The 19,615-nt window shown below is 41.8% G+C and overlaps 2 protein-coding genes across 14 annotated transcripts in view; both read right to left on the reverse strand.

Annotated features, from left to right (window-relative positions):
• Positions 1-5,323: 5,323 nt before the first annotated feature.
• Or63a (Odorant receptor 63a) lies at positions 5,324-7,639 on the reverse strand. The gene is made up of 10 exons (XM_018102684.3): positions 7,296-7,639; positions 7,122-7,218; positions 6,898-7,042; positions 6,634-6,828; positions 6,454-6,558; positions 6,235-6,400; positions 6,041-6,146; positions 5,783-5,884; positions 5,552-5,707; positions 5,324-5,487 (listed from the first exon to the last, which is right to left on the reverse strand). Exons 1-10 carry the CDS (start codon positions 7,424-7,426, stop codon positions 5,428-5,430), a joined length of 1,263 nt encoding a protein of 420 aa, XP_017958173.1. The 5' UTR covers positions 7,427-7,639; the 3' UTR covers positions 5,324-5,427.
• Positions 7,640-14,253: 6,614 nt separating this feature from the next.
• Shab (potassium voltage-gated channel shaker cognate b) overlaps positions 14,254-19,615 on the reverse strand; it is a 69,865-nt gene continuing 64,503 nt past the window's right edge. For 12 of the 13 annotated variants that reach the window (XM_018102072.3, XM_018102078.3, XM_018102077.3 and 9 more), the window contains 5 exons: positions 18,362-19,514; positions 18,106-18,299; positions 17,773-18,046; positions 16,798-17,102; positions 14,254-16,733 (listed from right to left, as the gene is read on the reverse strand). In XM_018102072.3, the coding sequence (XP_017957561.1) occupies positions 16,876-17,102; positions 17,773-18,046; positions 18,106-18,299; positions 18,362-19,514 (1,848 nt within the window). In that variant the 3' untranslated portion in view covers positions 14,254-16,733; positions 16,798-16,875. Of the gene's footprint in view, positions 16,734-16,797; positions 17,103-17,385; positions 17,611-17,772; positions 18,047-18,105; positions 18,300-18,361; positions 19,515-19,615 lie in introns of those variants that run through there. The other variant, XM_018102079.3, reaches the window with a different exon arrangement.

The raw sequence follows: 19,615 nt of genomic DNA on the forward strand, positions 1-19,615 counted from the left end.
TTAACGCTTTGTTATTCGACAACACTGACTGGCTGCAACGTCATCATATTCCAATTCGCAGCAGTACCTGCACTGTAGGGGTTTTGTGATAAGCAGACACCCGGATACTCGCACAGCGTGTCACAGGCTGCCGCTAAGGCCGAAGTATGAGCGTTTTATTCTGGGTATGCCATGCAAAGTTTGACGAGAGGAACGACCGCAGAGAGCTTTTAATTGGATGAAATGGGTTGGACATCGAGCAGGCTGTGGCTGACCATACAATCGGGACAAGTCTGTGACGCCGCGTGAGCGCCTGTTTTGCCAATGACGCGACGGATGAGTCGAATTTAGACCGAATGATTAGTACTGACAATAATTTGGATATCCACTTAAGCCGTTTGACTACTATGAATACCTTTGAGGTAGTCTTATGCTTGAAGTAATTTGACGAAAAGGAACTTTATATGGTATTAGGAGGTTACATTTTTTCCACCAAAATATTTGTGGAGCCAAATAAACGTATTCATAAGTGCTTTTCCAAACTTCGCACTAGGATAATTAACCGTTGAGTGGCGTGCTAATTTTCAACGAGTCGAAATGAGCAGTGAGGACGTTGCATTTGCAGTGGGCATCCCCAATTACCTGCTAAATTAACAGCAATCGCACAGAATATATAAATTATTTCAAGCAAGAAATTTCTTTTTATGCCAGTTTAACTGTTCTAAGTTATATAAATATTTCAAAAAATATGTTAATAAGATCTGTAAAGCTCAGAATTTTCATTGTACCATGTCGAACCATGCGGTGCTCGTTCGATGTCCTACAGTTTCCCTAGCATGAATAATTGAGAGTCATTTAGCATTTGCATTCATCGGACAGACACTGAGCCGCCTCACGAAGTTGTATTTGCATTAACTTCTTGTTAAAGTCAGCTTAAGAGGACAATTGTGATGTACGCCATAGTTTTTGCTGCTCGTTCCTGCTCTTGTCTGTCTTACGGTTACTTTACTCTTCTGTTTTTTTGCTGCTCATTTGCACTTAAAGTTTCGCGGCGAAAGGCAGCGCCTGCGGAGAGAATTGCTCGATTTTAGCAGCTTAGTGCTAATTCCCAAGGAACTCAAACTGTACGCAGCCAGACATAGTTACACTTCGAAAACACACAGACACACTTCCACCCACACACACACATCTCTGTATACAACTAAGGGCATAAAGTGCCATTTCGCATGAGTAACTTGAGCAAAATTAAAAAAAAAAAATTAAAAGAAAAAGAAAAGGAGCAGAAAAAGGAATGCGAATTGCAAGAAACTCGCATACAAAACATCGCGTCTTGGCTAAAGTGAAATGCTAGCAACGTCCTGGCAAAAGGATGAACCGGCAAACGCCGCAGTGGCGCCCGAAGATTAAAGTGCAGCAAATTTAATTTTACTTGTTCAGGCAACTGCGAAAACAAGTTTTTATGCCTCGCAACGCATTGCCTCTGGCTAGCTGAGTACAACGAATGGCTAAAATGTCTTCAGCCATCTAAGGAGTGCAGTGAGCTCATGCAGTGCTTTGCAAAGGGCTTAGATTGAGCTACTGCTTACTGCTGTGTACCTGTAAAGCTTACCGTATACCTTCTTATATGTTAAAAGCCCTATTTTTACATTATATATAATAATCGGAGCTATATTTATGATTTATTAAACTTGCAATTTAGGCGTTTTCAATTTAAATTGGTGTTACATTTTATTATATATACATTTGATGTTGAAAATTAAAAATACTGAAGAGATCCCGCCGTATATCTTTAAATTCAGCATCAGTTCCCGATTCGACTTCAGTAATAAAAGACACAGCGAGAAAGAGATGATCAGAATGATGAGTGGTGAATGGTGAATGGGCTATATATAAATGACATAAAGTTGTATTGTGTGGCACTGAATAGCTGTTATTTACATATATGTATATCATATACTGATTCTTAATCTAATGCCATGACATATACATATGACAAGGGTATGCATATATATTTATATAGAGTATATGGAACGCTGGATAGATTAGAAATCGGGATTGATTGGGAATTCCACAATGCTTTCCCACTGTCGATAGTCCTCATCAATGTCAGCTACAGCACTATTAAATTAATTTTGTGTTAATTCCATACAATGGGGCAGCCTGTTGGGCAACTTGCCTAGGGTATTTCTGGGCACTATAGTTGGCTGTGTGGCACTCATTTACACATTAAGCCAAGCAATTCTTGGTGAATTTGTATTTCTCTTCATTCACACAGACATTCGCTGCGCAGTTTGTTGTTTATTCAGCACAAGCATTCATTCATTTAATGGAGTGTGAATACAGCTAACAATACATATAACAATGCCATCGCCTGCTATCTATCTCCAGTGCACTTCCTTTTCGGCCATTGTTGCCATTGCTTTGCCACTCAGCTAGCTAGCTGTTGGTTAAGCAATTTTTGTATTTTATTATTTATTTTTTTTTTATTATTTTTTTGTTATTCATATTTATAGCAATTACGCTCAACTCGTCGTTTCACACACAGACATTCGCTTGCTGATAGTTTGTTTGTTATTTGAGCATATTCTTGGCAGGAAATGTGTTTAATAGTCGGGCAATTGCCAAGAGCTCATGCACTCAGTTAAGGGCACTTTTAATTGAAATCGTAGCTTCTGTTGCGTAGCTCTGAGAAGGTATCCATTCAAATAACCACCATTGAAGGTCATCTACCAAAAAACTTAAAAGCCTGCTCGCTCTATGTTAGAGAAATCTGCTTCATTAGGTTAAGAAATAAGCCAGAAGCTGGGGCCAACAAATTAAATATCAAAAGTCCTGTGGGACACTCAGCGCAGTGGTCAGTCAGCATAAAGTCAAAAGGTTAACGCACACATACATTCAAGCGCACAGCCACTCACTTACCCATCTTTGAGTTTGATCAAAGGCAGCTAGAAATATATTAGTACCATGATGGCCAAGACAATCTGGCCAAAAAGATGACAGTATAAGAAAAAAAAGAGCAGCATGGTGTGCTGTTCAAAGGGTCCTCTAATGCGACACACAGTCGGATTTGCCAACATTGCGTATACGCAACGTGCGCTTGTGTATTTATGCTTTGCTTCGCATTGTGTAAGTAGATGGACATGAATGAATTTGCCACTGATTACGCATCAAATGTCAGAGGGTCAGTAGGCTGCAATCACACACACACACACACACACACACACACACACACACACACACACACACACACACACACACACACACACACACACACACACACACACACACACACACACACACACACACACACACACACACACACACACACACACACACACACACACACACACACTCACGCATACATACGCAACGCAGACAACATAAGCAAATTTTGTTAATAAAAGTTTAACTCTGGGCTACTTGGAATTCCGTTGGGCGAGCCTTCGAAATGGGCTAAACACAAGTACACACAATATGTTTGCCATTTCCGGAACGTGAGCGATACACAAGAGAATGACTGGGGCCACACACGCGAGGCAGAGCTAACTACACATATATGTACATACGAACTCAAGTCTGTAGCAACATGTGAAAATGCAAATCAAATTTGCTTGTAATTAAGCCTGAAGTACTTCAATAGCCACAGACCAATCATTCACCTATGTTATTTTATTCGATTGAATGCGCATTGTTTGCGGCTGCCCCCATCAATGCTGCAAATTAAGCCGTTTCCACTCCCGATCTGTCCATTATCCCATTATGCTGCTGCATTCGTTGTGCTCGTTGAAGTGTTAAAGCCGCAAATAACAAATGATGCGGGCTGATGTTTGTGTAATGAAAGTTGCTGAATTATTTACATTATTTTTAATTTAATACATATCATTATCTGATGAGTGGGTCTGAGCTCTCAGAGCACTTGTCCATATGTATATTCTTTGCCCATGAATATGCAAACAAAAAAACAATGTATATAACGCGCCAAAGGTACTGAGCCTATCACACGGATGTTTCTCAATTAAAATTAAAAATTGTCAGCTGTCCGCCTCATTTATACAATATTTAGAAAATTAGACGATGCAGAATCTGGCTTCAATTTTACTGTTTTCTTTTCCTACATTGATTTAAATTTATATTCAATGAACAATTACGCTCTACTCTCATATATAATATAAGAGTATATACATGTGTATGTAATTAGTCAGTCTTTTGACAGAGACTGGCATTATACGCCGTATGATCAATGCTGTCATTTAATATTCAAAGATTGATGTCAACAAATCTCCTTTTTTCTTTGATAAAAAATAAATAAATAAATAAATATGGATCCGTCGGATATGGGCAGCCTTATAAGGTCTTATTGGAATCAGTTCAAATATGAAATGCTATCCCATATTTTAAAAGACTTGAAGCATGTAAGCTTTAAAGCGTTCGACACATGTCTTTTGAATTGCTTTTTGTAGTTGGCGTGGCTTTAGCTCCCAAAATATATGTGTTCACATGTATAATTTTCTTGATATGCAATTCTTTCACTCTTTCGCTGGCAATAAAAGCGACAGCAAACGGATGAATAATACAAGGCGTGGCTATTGTTGTGCAGCGCAAAAATGCAGAAAACATAATCATAATAATAAATCCTCAAATCTGACTGCGAGAGTGTAAGTAACACACCAACACTCACACACACAAACACACACAGACACACGCATTGATACAGTTGAGCAAGGACACAGTTACAAAAGGCTGTAAAATATTCATTCGCCTCAATAATCTGACAGGCTCGGAAAAGATGTTCTCCGCGAGAACAAAAAAGATTGAGACAAAAAGAGAGGACAGCAAAAAATAAGAAAAGCATTAGAGTGGAACGTAGAGGGAGAAAACAGCAGCCGCACAAAAGCAAAGAAAACTGCGCCAACTAACAGCAAATATGCATTAAAAATATTACAAGAAAACTCTCGGGGAGGCTAAAGCCAGCCCAGACCCCAAAAGCGCCCTTCCCTCCTTGCCCAAGCAATGGAGGCACTGCAGCAATTATCGGGCACAGTGAAAGCGCCAGCTTAAAGCATAAAGTGTTAGTCCCACCCGAGTAGTCTAGAACGTCTTCATGTGCCGCCTCGGCGGCTGCTGTCCCGGCTGAATAAACAAATAAAATTGATTGGCAAAGTGTCGGACTGTGACAGTGGGCAAAGGATGGTGCGCGGTGGATGGGGCGTGTTATCAGTGGAGCCAGTCTGTGGCAGCGTTTGCCCGACTTGTTATCAGCCAGCAATTTCATTACTTTAATGTGCTAAATGAATTATCAGCCGAGCAGTGCCTATCCGTACCGCCCATGAAAACAAATGGCATGCCCCGAGCTACAACATATATTGATTGACTGTCGATAGAGTGTTGCTATGTTGGTAACAACAGCAAGTGTTTAGCATGGGCGAAAAGAGTTTCAGAGCCGTTTCCTTAATTCTTCTGCATTAGGTTCTGCAATAGCACCGTGTATTGCCCGCTGGCGCGTATCATCTGCAATAATCAGCCATGTAAGAGCCGGAGTGGGAGGCTGGCATCGGGAGCAGGGAACACTCACCGACATCAGGGTGGGCAGCGACATTTTTGTGAACCAGGATACGTCCAGACTGAAGCTCTGATTCGCGCGCATTATCATCATTCTGATGAGCTGCCGAAATTCCCTGGATTCCTCGTACCAAGTACACTCGTAGAATGCCATTGGAATGCGCTCGCTCTGCGATAAAAAGGGTACAAACACAAGCAGTTAACCCATCAAAAGAGATCCAATGAAAAAGGACGCAGGACCTACAGCCGTTGTGAAGCGCTGCCCATTGTAGCAGTAGATGACGATTTGATAGCCACCGGCCGCCAGATACATCAGCATGCGCAGCGCTATTGTCAGGCTGGTGGCCTGAGCTCGAACAAAAAAGAAAACCGATGATTACATATTAAAAAGCAGACAAGGAACGTTGACAGCCAGTCGGGCAGGACCGACTGCATGATACTCTCTGCCCAGCCAGCAGGGGATATATTTTAGAGGGAACCGAGTATGGCAATGTGGACTCACTATGCCAATGCTGATTTGGAAAAGCACCAGACCCCAGCAGAAGAGGCTTAGAATGAACTGGATAATAATGATTTGCCGAAAGGTGTTATTCACCTCCAGTGCAAAACTACCAAAAAGAGATAGAAATCGAGATCAGAAAGAGATAACTGTAAGTATTAGTATAGAGCGTCTTTTAGTTGTTTTTTTTTACACACGCTTCGACTCGCTGATATTGATAGATGCAATGGCGCAGATATTGGACTCGTCGCTCTTGGGGAATCAGCGGCGAGGTGGCGTACTCAATCATATGGGAGAGGGAGTGCATTACACCCACGCCATGCATGCAGAAGACGATGAAGAGCACGTCGAAGCTAACGGCACCTGTTGCAAAGAAATATTCGAGCTCAGTTTTTCTCACACGCGACAGCACCTACCCATGCCGCAGATGTAGAGGTTACAGCTCTCCAGGAGAAGAGGCAGATGGTAGTAGGGAAAGGTCATGCCCTTGTCCATCCAGTTCGGGTAGAGCGAAGGCAGAGCTGTGCAGGAAACTGACTCCATTAACTAACAATAAGACTTACATATGTATGTATATGCAGTTCGACTGCACTTACGCAGCGCCACTTCGTAGTTGTTGTCGGGCTCCGTGAGGGCGTGATAGATGTTGACGACCAGCGAATTGACAAAGTAATTCAACAGGATGCCAATGCAGCACAACAGATAGAACATCAATTGCCGGCGCGTGCTGATCCAACTCTGATCCATGGTGTCGGCCACACGCTGCTTCAACGGCTGTGCCACAGGCAGATCTGCAAGAGCGAAAGATGGATACATTGCTCATGACCAGACACATCAGATTAGAGTCGGGTTAACCAGACCAGAGACAGCTGCAAACAGCTCGCACGTCTGCAGCAGCTCGTGACGACAGACGAGTCGAAGCAGCATGTAGAATCTGCGAGGCGCCATGAGATAGTAAATCATCTTCGTAATGGACATCAGGGACTGGAAAATTGTGCTAATGGACTGAAAAAATGAAAAACAATTTGATGCGCCGTTAAGAAGATTAGTTGTCTACATCTATGCTGTCTGAGCTCTAGGCAACCTCGGAAATGCGCGGAATGTCCTGCATGTAGTGCACGAACAGCTGCCAATGGCCGTAGTAAGAGAGCAGCGTGAACAGTATTAGCAGCAAGCTCCAGCTGCGAACACACAAAAGACAGATTGAGAGAGATGGACTGTCAGTTCAGGTTATGAGAATGCTGATTTGGTGACATACAACTTTAGGAGGTTGTCCCAAGGTCCGGGCTTCATAATGTTGTAGCCCATTGTATAGGTGACGCGTATCATCTCCCTAATTCGATGATAGTTGCGCTGCTCCAGCAATTTCACTTCCAGTTCCGAGTACATCTTGACTAATTACCAGCAAACTGCTTGAGCTGGGCATTTATAAACCTATTAAGGGGGCGTGGAAAAAAATTTGATTAAAAATGCAGCACTACACATACACACAGCTGAAATAATGAATATGGAAGTGTTACGCCCTATTACGTGTCGCCCTACAATTAATAATTAAGGCTATAGCTTGGGCATTCAAGCAATTAATAGATTTATGTAAGACTAAGGGGGACTTTGAATTTGAATTGGGGAGGCTATAAAGCAGTCTCAGATTTACCTATATTTTGGTTGTTTTGCCAAGGAGGATCTTAGTTAATATACTCCTATTCAATATAAATACTCGTAGTGTTTGAACAATTCAAAAATATATTTCAATTACATTAATCATTTGAGCCTTAATATTTACTTGGGGTTACAGACACATTTCACATCTTAAGCCACAATATACCCAAAAATTAATTGAATATCAGAACATCTTAAATCAATTTGAAATGTAATTACATATCCTACCTCTTGTGTATTAAGATATGTTGTTATTGATAAAATATTAATCAAGATTCTTCTAATCGAAAAGTTTTTTCGATTTATATGAAATAATAAATTTGCATTGTAAATAGAAACTAATATTGCTTCTGCTGCAATACCACGAGCAAACAAGGTTAAGTACTTGGTAGTCACACTGGACAAGAAACTGACCTATGGCCCGCACAAAAGCGAGACAGTCAAAAACTGTATGTTTAATTTTAAAAAACTTGAAGAAGCGATAGCCCATCGTCACTACGTAGCAAAAGACAAATATACAACTCCATAGTCGCACCTGTCTTCACGTATGCAATGCCGTTATGGGATCTGCTGCGAGAGCTCTCATTAATAAAGTAAAACAAAGCTTTAAGGACATGGACCGGAGGCGAATGGTTTGTGAGAAACGAAACCCTGCACACAGACCTCCAGATGTCGATAATTGCCGAGCTCATTGGCCGACACAGCACAAGGTACGCGGACAGAATATCCTTTCATGCATACCAGCTTGCAGCCAATTTAGTTACTAATACGATCAACAGAAGGCTGAAAAGATTGCACCCCTTGGATCTCAGAAGTGACTTAAATTAAAGTAACATTTGTATTCAAGCAATAAAGGCATTTAGCCACTTCATTAGCTAAGCTACACTTATAAATGCGCTATAGAGTTTAAGACAAAAGCTACAATAAACAAGTAAGGAAGCTCTTTCGCTCGACTGCGAGATCCCCTGAACCCTCCAAGCAACTGATATTTCAATAATAATTCGCACACACACAAACATACTCACATACATACATACGCACACACACACGCATACAAACAAACACGCACACACACGCGCGCATATACAGGCGATTGCGATTGCGATTGCCCCCGATCAGAGGAAAACACCCTCAAAAAAGCCGAGGCCCAATAAAGGCGCAGCGAGCCCAAAAGAACCAATGGCTCTACGGGCTACAGCTGAAAATTCAAATCAGGCAGGTGACAGACGAACCCGAACAGCTGGACAGTCGTTAAAGGACGCAAGCCCATCCAAAAACGACCCAGTAGTGACGCAATCGCGATTTCAGGCGTGGGTGGTTGCAGCTATGCGGACATGCTTCGTGTAGTCAAGACCGAACCAATTCTAAAGCATCTGAGCGGCGACGTTCAAGGCATTAGAAAGACAGCTAAGGGGGACCTTTTGTTGCAACTGGACAGAAAGCCGGAGCATATTGCTGAGGCCCTTCACGAAGCTGTAGGGAAGGCCTTGGGTGACCGAGCGGTCGTTAAAACACTTACCGAATCGGCTCAAATTGAGATTCGTGAAATAGATGAGTCAGCGAGCAAAGAGGAGATCTTGGAATGAATTAGGGCGGAGTTGAAGGATAGCTCACTCCCCATTGAGGCTATCAAGTCGCTTCGACCGGCTTTTGGTGGTCAGCAAAGAGCTACAGTTGCTCTTCCAATTAGAAAAGCCAAAACTCTGCTCGAGCTGTCCAAAATCAGAATTGGATGGATTGTATGCCGTATACGCGCCGTGGATCAGCCTAAACGCTGTTTCAAGTGCCTTGATTACGGTCATATGGCAGCAAACTGCGGCAGCGACTGTGACCTAAAGGGCGCCTGTTTCAGGTGTGGAGAGATGGGTCACAGTGCAAAAGCATGCACTAAGCCACCAAAATGTAGCCTCTGCATCCGGAAAGGTGAAAAGCAGACGGACCACTCAGGAGGCAGCTTCAAGTGCCCATCCTATCGCGAGGCTGCTCGTAAAATGAAATGTTAAGGTTCCTCCAGCTTAACTTAAATCATTGTGTTGCTGCCCAAGATCTTCTTGAGCAGACCATAAGGGAAAAATGTATAGACGTAGCATTTCTCAGTGAGCCTCACCACTGTAGAACCAGCTGCCCTAGGTCATGGGCAACAGATGCTAATGGCAAAGCGGTGTTGTGGGTATATGGCAACACAACGAATGTTCTTTCGAATGCTAAGTCATTTAATGGGTTCGTTTTAACTCATGGGCGTTAGAATGGGGTAGCCACACAACAAATGTCAGAGGCCGTATCCTACTGGAGATTTTCGCGACACTAGATGCTGCACTGCTCAACACTGGCCATGAGTTCACCTTCAGTCGGGCTGGATACGGATCTGTAATTGACATTACTTTTGTCACTTCATCTCTCGTTCGGGAAGCAACATGGAGCCACTGCGATAGCTATACGCGCAGCGATCATACGGCACTTCTGAGCCACCTGTCAGGGCGTCAACCTTGTGAAGGGAATCGTATCGGCTGGATACTTTTGATCCCGCGGCTTTTTCAGGGTCCATTCAGTCTCTGGGCACAATTGCTAATGCTGAGGCCAGAGCATGCCAAATGATGGTCCAAATACAGAGTGCCTGCAGTAGCAGCATGTTACGCCGCAAGCAGTTCACGGGACAACAAGAGCCTACGTATTAGTGGAATGCACAAATAGGTGACATTCGACGCAAATGCATTCAGGCGAGAAGAAGCTATTAACGGGGTAGGTCTACGTTTTGCGAAAAACAATTAGCTTACCAGGCAGCTAGGAGACAGTTGAAGAAGGCCATTCGGGCAAGCAAAAGAGAATGCTTTCTAGAGTTGTGCGACTCAGCCGAATATGACCCTTGGGGCAGGGCATATAAGACAGTAGTTAAAAGACTATACGCAGGTAAACAGGTGCAGCCGACGGATCGTCTGGAGCTTAAATCGATTGTGGAAACGCTCTTTCCAGATAGATTAAGCTCCATTCATGCCCCGGAGTCCGAGTCTGCAAATCAGGGCTCAACGAGCACTCAAATTGTTTTAGTTACAGACGAAGAAATCTTAGGAGTACTCAGAGGTCTTAGAACCAACACAGCTCCAGGGCCGGACGGGTTCCCAAATCGTGCGCTAAAGCTAGCCCTCGCCCTGCAAGACAAGGAACGTTCCCTAGAAAATGGAAGACCCAGAACCTGGTATTCCTACCCAAGGCTGGCAAACCACCAGACTAGCCATCTTCATACAGACCGATCTGCCTCTTAGACACCATAGGGAAGGTGTTTGACAAATTTATCTGCTCTAGACTGGAGACTGCTATTGCTAGCGCCGGAGGCCTATCACCAAATCAATTTGAATTCCGGAAGGCCCGGTCAATAACAGATGCTCCATCCAAGGCACCAGATGGAGGCACGAGACGAAGCAATACTGCATCATCGCGACTCTGGATGCTAAGAACGCCTTCAACACAGCTAGTTGGGATATGATACTGAATGCGCTGTCACGATATAATCTCCCTAAATATCTAAAAGAGATAATAAAGAGCTACTTCAGAGGAAGAACACTGGTATACAACACGAGTGAGGGTCCCCAAACTCATACAGTGTCAGCTGGACTACCCCAAGGCTCAGTGCTGGGGCCTCTCCTATGGAATATCATGTACGACGGCGTACTGCGCTTGGAAGTAGCAGCAGGTGCGCACACCATTGGCTTTGCTGATGATGTGGCTGTCGTCGCCATAGGCAAGGAGCTTAAAGATACAGAGGATATCAAGCGCATACGAAGCTGGTTAAGGAGCTGGGCTCGAGCTTGCGGCGCACAAGACGGAAGTCGTCCTAGTAAGCAGTTGCAAGAAAGTGGAGGCTGCCAATATAAGGATAGGCAGCGTCAGCATCGCGTCAAAGAGGGCGATTAAGTATCTTGGCGTTATGTTAGACACAAGATTAACTTTCCGCGAGCACTTAGAATATGTGCATAAAAAGGCAGCTGATTCTTGTAGAGCTCTCTCAAGAATTATGCTTAACACGCGGGGACCTAAACAGCAACGACGTCTTCTTCTAATGAGCGTCATTAGGTCTGTTATCCTCTATGCTGCGCCACTATGGTCAAGAGCGATGGCAACGCCGAGATACAGCCGGGACATTTGCGCGATCTACAGACTGAGCGCAATCAGAGTCAGCTGCGCTTTCAGGACTATCTCCGATGATGCGGCGCTTGTGCCACTGGAGTACCTGATCGCCGAAGCCGTGAAGCGGAATTCGCACGCGCATGTGCGACACAACGCTACCAGGGCGAACAGCATTGCACGATGGCAAAGGAAGTGGAATAGCTCAGCCCGGAGCTCGAACCATGGGTTAACCGCAAACACGGCGAGGTTAACTTCTATCTTACGCAGATCCTCTCGGGCCATGGATGCTTTCGGAGCTATTTGAAGCGTTTTGGTCACGAGGAAACTGGCGATTGCCCCTGGTGCGGGCGAGGGCATGTGGAAGACGCCAACCAGTCGTAGTCGTACGATCTCAATGAAACTTTCAGAATGTCATCATATTGTTTAAATGTGTGTATGATCCGAAACCCAAGTCTCTAGTATTTGAAATACGCCTTTTACAAAGGTGAGGGTGAAGGGGTGGATATAGGGGTGGGGGGTACATTTTAACAAAAAGCGAAATTGTATAAAATGCATCTTAATATATATTTTAAGTTTCGAAACTCTAGCTTTAAAGATGTAGGATATATAATTTTATAACTGATTTTCGATAACGTTTTTATCGATAAAAAATATCGGAATGAGTTTAAAAAGAATTTGAAGTCTCTAGCTCTTATATCTTCTTAGATTGACGCGTTCATACATACGGACAGACGGACGGGCAGACAGACGGACAGAGTCAAATCGTCTCAGTTTATCGTACTGATCAAGAATATATATACTTTGTGGGGTCTGCTACGCCTCCTTCTGCCTGTTACATACTTTTAACAAAACCACTATACCCTGATTTCCCATAAAATAAAAAATATAAATATTTTTTTTTGCATTGCTTCTCCTGCAACTGTCAAATACATTTTGGAAATAGTTTAGCTAGTTCAACAACCAATTTTAGTATATACTGGCATTTTATGGTATGCATTAATTTATATAGTATAATATGTAAATTATTTTTGTTGCTGACAGCAATGTGTGTAAATAAGATTGAGATACTCTTTTAGTACATATATTTTGTTGGCAATGCTATTGATTTCCATTTCTTGCCGCTATAACCTTCGCCACAGTACCATAAATTGGTTGTTGTACTAGCTAAAAAGTTTCCCAAATATATTTTTCAGCAACCTGACTCTTAAGAGCTTGTAAAGTCTTCCCAACAAGCATGCTGGAAAATTTAGAGGGGTTTTCTCCTAAAAGCCTATAAGAAAAACAGTTTAAATTTTGCGCAATGATTTATATATTTCCATGATATTTCGCCCAATATAATTTGTAATATATTTTAATAAATTTGTCTTTGTTTGTTCAACGATTTAAGTTTTATTTCCTTTTAATCATTTTTTTGTTGTTTTGTTTTGTGTTGTGGTATTCAGTTTCGCTGATCTCCAATCGTCACTGACCGATTACTTTAAAATGTACATATCGCGTACTAATAATTTCAATATAATAATTAATATTACATAATAACATTTTGACATTGTTGTTTATTTGCAATTTAAATTGCAGTTGCAATTACAGTTGCATTCGCAGCCTATCAATTTTAATGTTAATGTAGCTGTAGCTCTTAAAAAATAATTTAGAAAAATAGTAACAATTTTTAAACCGAAACGATTTCTTGTATAAAAAATTGCAGTGCCATTTTGTTTTTAATATATGTATGTATATTTATATTTTGTTTGTTTGCATATTTGGTTGTAAATAAAGATTATGATGCGAAACGGCGCGATTTTGAGTGTTTGTGTGAAATAAATATTTACAAAAGTTTTATTTTCATTGCTTTACTTCAAAAATTACAAATTACAAATTAGAAATTACAAATTAACTGGAATGTGGCCAGAGCTCACCAGAAATTTTGTAAAATATTCGAAAACTTTAAGCGTTTAGCTATAATGATTTCATTTTGGTTTCTTGGTAATCATATAAGCATATTCTTTAAATTGCAGTTTTTTCGGCGTTACTTTTATTAGGGTTTTCTTTACTTCTCTTAAGTTTGCATTATATCTTAGGGCCTTAAATTGAAAAAGCGGACGTTGAGACTTTTGGCTTCTCATAATAAAATTTTCTTGTGAATTTACATAGAATGTGTATGTAAGTGAAGGTGTGTGAGTGTACGTGTGTGTGAGAGAGTTCGTATTCCTTTACTGATATGTTTCTAAGAGGCTAGATTTGCATTTGACTTAGCATTAATTCATCGCTCTCTGCAGGCATTTGTATATTCCTCGTGGGGTTCCTAAGATTCGTGAAATGAATTTATCTGACAATCAATTGAACCTAACAAACAGACGTTGATATTCAGTTTATAGTTAGTTCAAAAGCGTATTAAATTTTATTAAATTTAACTGTTTTTTTTTTAATTATTTAATTAATTTACTTATATTTTGGTTTTTGTTCTTTAATTTAGTTTTTTCAATGGCCAGTGGTTCATTATATGTTAATATCTGTATCTGAGTAGTTTTTTAATATTTAATAAATGCTTGAATTTATTGGTTTAGCATAAAAATTTGCTTGCATAATACTTTCTCATTATAATTATTTGTATATTTTTATATTTATTTATTTGACTGCCGACCTCGCCCCTGCAGGCTTGCACAGAATAATATCAAATGCGAATTCAATCAATTTTACCGTAAATCTCAATGCTCTGCTCGTTCACACTCCACAATCATATCATACTATCCTCATAAATCAATGAACAATATCAATAAACACAATTTGGAATGTATTTTTTCGTTTCTCTTTTCATTTCTCAAATTGGACACAACTTAAAGGAGGGGCTCACATGGAAACACACGATCTTTTTTTTTTTATACTTGGATAATTGACTAAACATTTTCATGCGGTTAATTGGGAAATTGTTTTCTACAACTAAAACCAAACTTAATAACTCGCAAATATCGCTTATATTTTATAGTATATTGCTTATTTATAAAAGTATAGAGTAGGGGAAAAATCAACACAATCGCAGGAAAACCGTTTGCTCAATTCTATTCCTAAGTACTTATATATGGAACCAAGAGACACGACTAAATACTTAATACTTAATTACGACCTATATGACATTACGAATATTTTTTTTTTTGTAACTTTTGAAGTACTTGTTTAACTTTGAACTAACACACGGGACGCACACACATTTTAAATTTGAAGCCATTTTAAATATCACTATGCAATACCCAACAGTAAAAAAAAAAAAAAAAAAAAAAAAAAAAAAAAAACTTAAGTAAATCAAGAAAATTAAAAAACAACTAAATTCTAAGTAAATAAGGAAAACCTTTTGTAAATGTCATTTCTTGTTTACATACATCTCATAGCTATACTACGTTAGCCGTCATATATGTAGATGGTCGCAAAGCACAAATAAACATACTACGCGAATATCTTTCCAATGTTGCCAGCCTAAAAGCAGTAAAGGAAGCTGCCCATTATAAACGAACTACAAATTGAAAACTCAGTCAGTCAATCCAGCAGTTAGATGATCATCTGATTACTTTTTTCCGATTCCGGAATATACGGATGGAAACTATAACAGCCGACTGTCTGTTAGTCGGCAAAGAAGAAGGTCCCTAGAATACCTCCTCCTCTACCTGCACCTCTCATATTATATTTGGAAATAAAAAATAAGAAAGAAGCGAACTTAAGAGACTGAACCTCTCAAACAGACGGACATAGATGAGTTCACCCATGATACTTATCAACAAGATGTAAGGAAATACAGAATTAAATTGAATAGCTTCAGATCTTAAGTTTCTAATAAATTTTTAACAATCCAAGGGTTTTAGTTTCGGAGGAAAACAACACACTAAAAAGAAGCCTTACCCTGATAACACACATTCAATCCTATATAAACGAACATTTGACGTAACTATTTTAACTACTTTCTTTTATATATATATATATTTTTTTTTTTTTTCGAATTTCTTTTCATTTATCTAGCACGTATGTTTATGGTGTATATGGGTCTGCAATGTCTTAGTTGTCTTTTCTGGCGTGCTTTGAATAAAAATAGGATCATATTATATGTTAGTTAAATGTAAATATGCCACGAAATTTATGTAAGTAGTTTGCAATGGGTGTATAAGTATTTGTATGTATGTTTATATAAATATATATACATATGTGTATAAATATATACATAAATATACATATACATATACACATATACATGTTATATACACACACGTCTATATACATACATAGATATATGTATAAATTTCATTTAAAATATGAAATATGCTCTCTGTTATGGGTTTAGGTTTCTTTTTTTTTTTTTTTTTTTTTTTTTTGTTTTACTCGACGGTTTACTTTAGGCTTTTCTGGTGATTTCGTCAATATATTATTGAGTATTCTGTAAGCTGTAAATAAATATTGCTCTTGCAATAGATTAGTTTTAGCGTAGGGTTCTATTTACATGTTAAATGTATTTTTGTTAATATTTGTTTTTATATTTTTGGGCTTTGGTATGTTTATTTTAGGCTTAATTATTGGGGCTCCTTTTTCATATATATGTAGATAGATAATTATTTACTAAATTTTGTACGGCATGCGCGGCATCGCAACGATTTGCAGGTTTGTGATTCTTTTTTGTGGGTGTTTTTTTTATATTTTTACTTTAAGTAGTTTTTTTTTTAGTATTTTATGGTATTCAGTGTATTTGTGGATTCTCATACATAATTAAAGTTTTAGTTTCAGCTCGAGTTTTGTAAAAATATTCAATTTCAACGACATTCCTCTTTGAATTTCAAATTAGACTAGGATACTGTTCATTGCTTTTATATAATTCACATTCCATTTTCGCTAACTTTGCTATCACTTTGAGTTTTTCTTTGTATTGTGTTTATTATTTTTTGTTTTTGTGTATATATATATATATATATTTTTGTTTGTTAGTTTTTGTGTTGGATTTTCCAGAGGTCTTTGTAATTTTGTTTTGTTTTGTTTGTATAGTACAATAACTACTAAGCGCTTTTCGTGTGAGTGTTGACTAATTGCTACGTAGCTCCACCGCTGCCCGCGCCACCTTCACTCTTGGCCGGCTCATCTGCATTTTGCGGCTGCAGCAGCGCTCTCTGCTCGTCGTTGGCCTCGCCTTCGCCCTCGCCCGCTCCTTCCATGTCCGCTTCCGGCTCTCCAACGCCGTCGGTTTTGTCCTGCGGCCTGCTGGACGCCTCCTGCCCCTGTGGCTGCCGGGCGGGTGATGTGAAAGTCGTCTCGGAATCTGTGGATTCGTGGCAGAGAGCAGAGTGTTAATAATCGAGTCGCATAAGAGGATACATAATACAGAGGTGCTGCAGAAAATGCTGTACAACAAGCTGCGTGTGTGTAAGTGTATAGGTGTGTATGTGTGTGTAGTTTTACATATCTGGAGGCCAAATGCTACAGTTTCACATAAATATCATTGATATTGATATTATATCAATAAAGATATCTACAATATTCGCATGTGTGTGTGTTTGTGTGCTTGTGTTTGCTACGGAGCTGGTGCGGAGCTTGAGAGATCATTGGTCTACGACGAGGTGAGTACAGGTAAGTGTGCTGAAATGTTTAATTAGCTTCGAGAGGATCCGTTGCAGTGACATCTTGTAAGACTGTTGTAACTAGTTAATTTGCTCGCCTTGCCTGAGTTCATGTGTGGAGGTCCTTCAGTGTTTTTGAATAACTGTGTCTGTGAGTGGATTTAGTGTGGGTATTTCGGGCTGTTCAGAATGCAGCGTCGAAGACGGTTACTATGGAGCGAGCGGCACGGCACGTTGATGATAGAGCGATAGAGGGAATAGAACAGAATTGTTTTTGGTTTTTTTCACAGGTATTCACAGCCAAATTACTGGATTACTCAGCGACGTACTCAGTGAGAGTGATTATCAATTACAATGGGAACGTGAACCTACCCAGACTGCTATCCCTCGTCTGACTCGAATCGTAGCGCCCATCACTGGAAGCCGAGGCTGCGGCTGAGGACCGCGCGAGTACGGGCTTGACCTGACGCAGTGCCTGCTCCTCGGGATATCGGGGAGTCTGAAATTTGGTTGGTTTCGATTGCAACGTTGCTGGTCCGGACCGTTGATTCATTAGGCTGCGGTGCCTAAGGGGTGGTGGGGATATAGACTTAGCTAAAACTGAATGAGGTAATTTGTTCGGTGAGTAGTCGCTGCCAGATTCGCCCTGTAATTGATTGGTCGATGAATTGCTATAGTCACTTCACAAAGCTCTACTCTACTCACCATGACGGTGCCATTATCGGATACGCCCGACCCAGACATGTTGTCCGCCAACAGACGCTCACTCTCAGGATCAGACAGTACGCGTGAGATATCAGACTTGTTTTTCAATATCGACTTGGAGCGCCGGTGGTGCTCTAGGTTCGGTGACGCGTCGATCGAGTCTATCGATGAAGAATGCTTGCTCTCGAATTTGGCTAAAGGAAATCCCAAATACCATTAGGCAGGTTCCTGAAATCCTTCTCACCCCAATGCTCACCTTTGGCGCCCGCATTTTGAATGCCGAACAAACGCTGATTGATCAGTTTGGTGGCAGTGGCTAGGCTCTTGGTCGGCATAAATGCCGAGCGCTTCTTCTTGCTGCCAGCGGCACCCGCGGCGGAGCTGGTGCTGGATGAGGGTGGACCGGAGATGCCTCCACCGTCCAGGCGTACGTTGTCGTCGTACAGCTTTGTGTCCTCGAAGCGGGCACGCGGCTTGCTGCTGCTAGCCTGCGGGCTGGGTCGAATTGCCGTGAAGCTCTGCTGGAAACGAGTCTTGCGATGCTTTGGCACTGAGTTCTCGTTCAAGCTGACGCGGCTGCCACGCTCCTGCACATCGAAGTTTTGGTAGACATCGCCCAGTGGACTGATTCCACCCGCCGCCAGGTTCCGCAGCGCCGTGTCGCCCGAGGCGCTCTTTTTCACCTGGGCGCGCATTGACAGGCCGGAGGAGGACATGGTGGGCGGCAGGCCTACGATGAAACCCGTGGAGCTACTGATGTGGGTGCCTCGGCAGGACTCCTTCTCGAGCGGATTTATATAGAGATTGTCCATGTCGATGTCCAGCGCGCAGGCCTCGTCATTGAAGTCGGTCGTGAGATCACCCTGCGAGAGGAATGGGTGTGTCTGGCAGCTGGCGTATGTGTCCGAGCTGTCCACACTGGCAAGGTCAGCATTGTTGTTGTTGTTGATGCCGTTGCCATTGCCGTTGCCGTTGCTGCTGCTGGCACCGTAGTTTCCGTTGCCGAACAGCAGCAAGCCGTTCGCCACGCCCCCAGCGCCTACAGTCGTCGTGTTAAAGTTGTTGTTGTAGTTGTGATTAAAATTGCTCGCAATGGGCGCTCCGAAGCGCTGCGTCACCTCCAGCGGCAGAGCAATGGTCGTGGACGTGGTCGTGCCATATGAAGACGACGTCGACGATGACTGCGAAATGACGGGCACCATGGCGCTGGCGCTGGCGCTGGCACTGGCGCTGGCACTGGTGTACGCCGGGACCAGAGGCAGTGCAGCAGCAGCGGCGGGCGCCAGCAGGCCGAACTGGTTGGCCTGACGATTTGCTGCGGCTTGGCGCAGCTCCTGGCAGATGGGCTTGTGGAAGTCGGAAGTTGGAAGCGAGATAACGCCCTCCGCATCCGTGTACTCCTTAAAGTCCTGCAAGGCAAAGAGTGAGTGGACATTCCATGACAAATAATGCAAATAACACTAGGTCAAGACGTGGCCACGCCCAGTACCTTGTTTGCGGTTGTTAATGA

Source organism: Drosophila navojoa, chromosome 4 (assembly GCF_054131105.1).
Source record: "Drosophila navojoa isolate 15081-1374.11 chromosome 4, UAZ_NAV_1.0, whole genome shotgun sequence".
Lineage (NCBI taxonomy): Eukaryota > Metazoa > Arthropoda > Insecta > Diptera > Drosophilidae > Drosophila > Drosophila navojoa.

Coding starts and splice junctions, on each gene's coding strand:
- Or63a (XM_018102684.3), bottom strand. CDS start 7,426: ATGTACTCGGAACTGGAAGTGAAATTGCTGGAGCAGCGCAACTATCAT. Junction 6,829..6,897: donor GCTGTTTGCAGCTGTCTCTG/GTCTGGTTAACC, acceptor TCGCTCTTGCAG/ATCTGCCTGTGGCACAGCCG. Junction 6,559..6,633: donor CAACTACGAAGTGGCGCTGC/GTAAGTGCAGTC, acceptor TTTCCTGCACAG/CTCTGCCTTCGCTCTACCCG.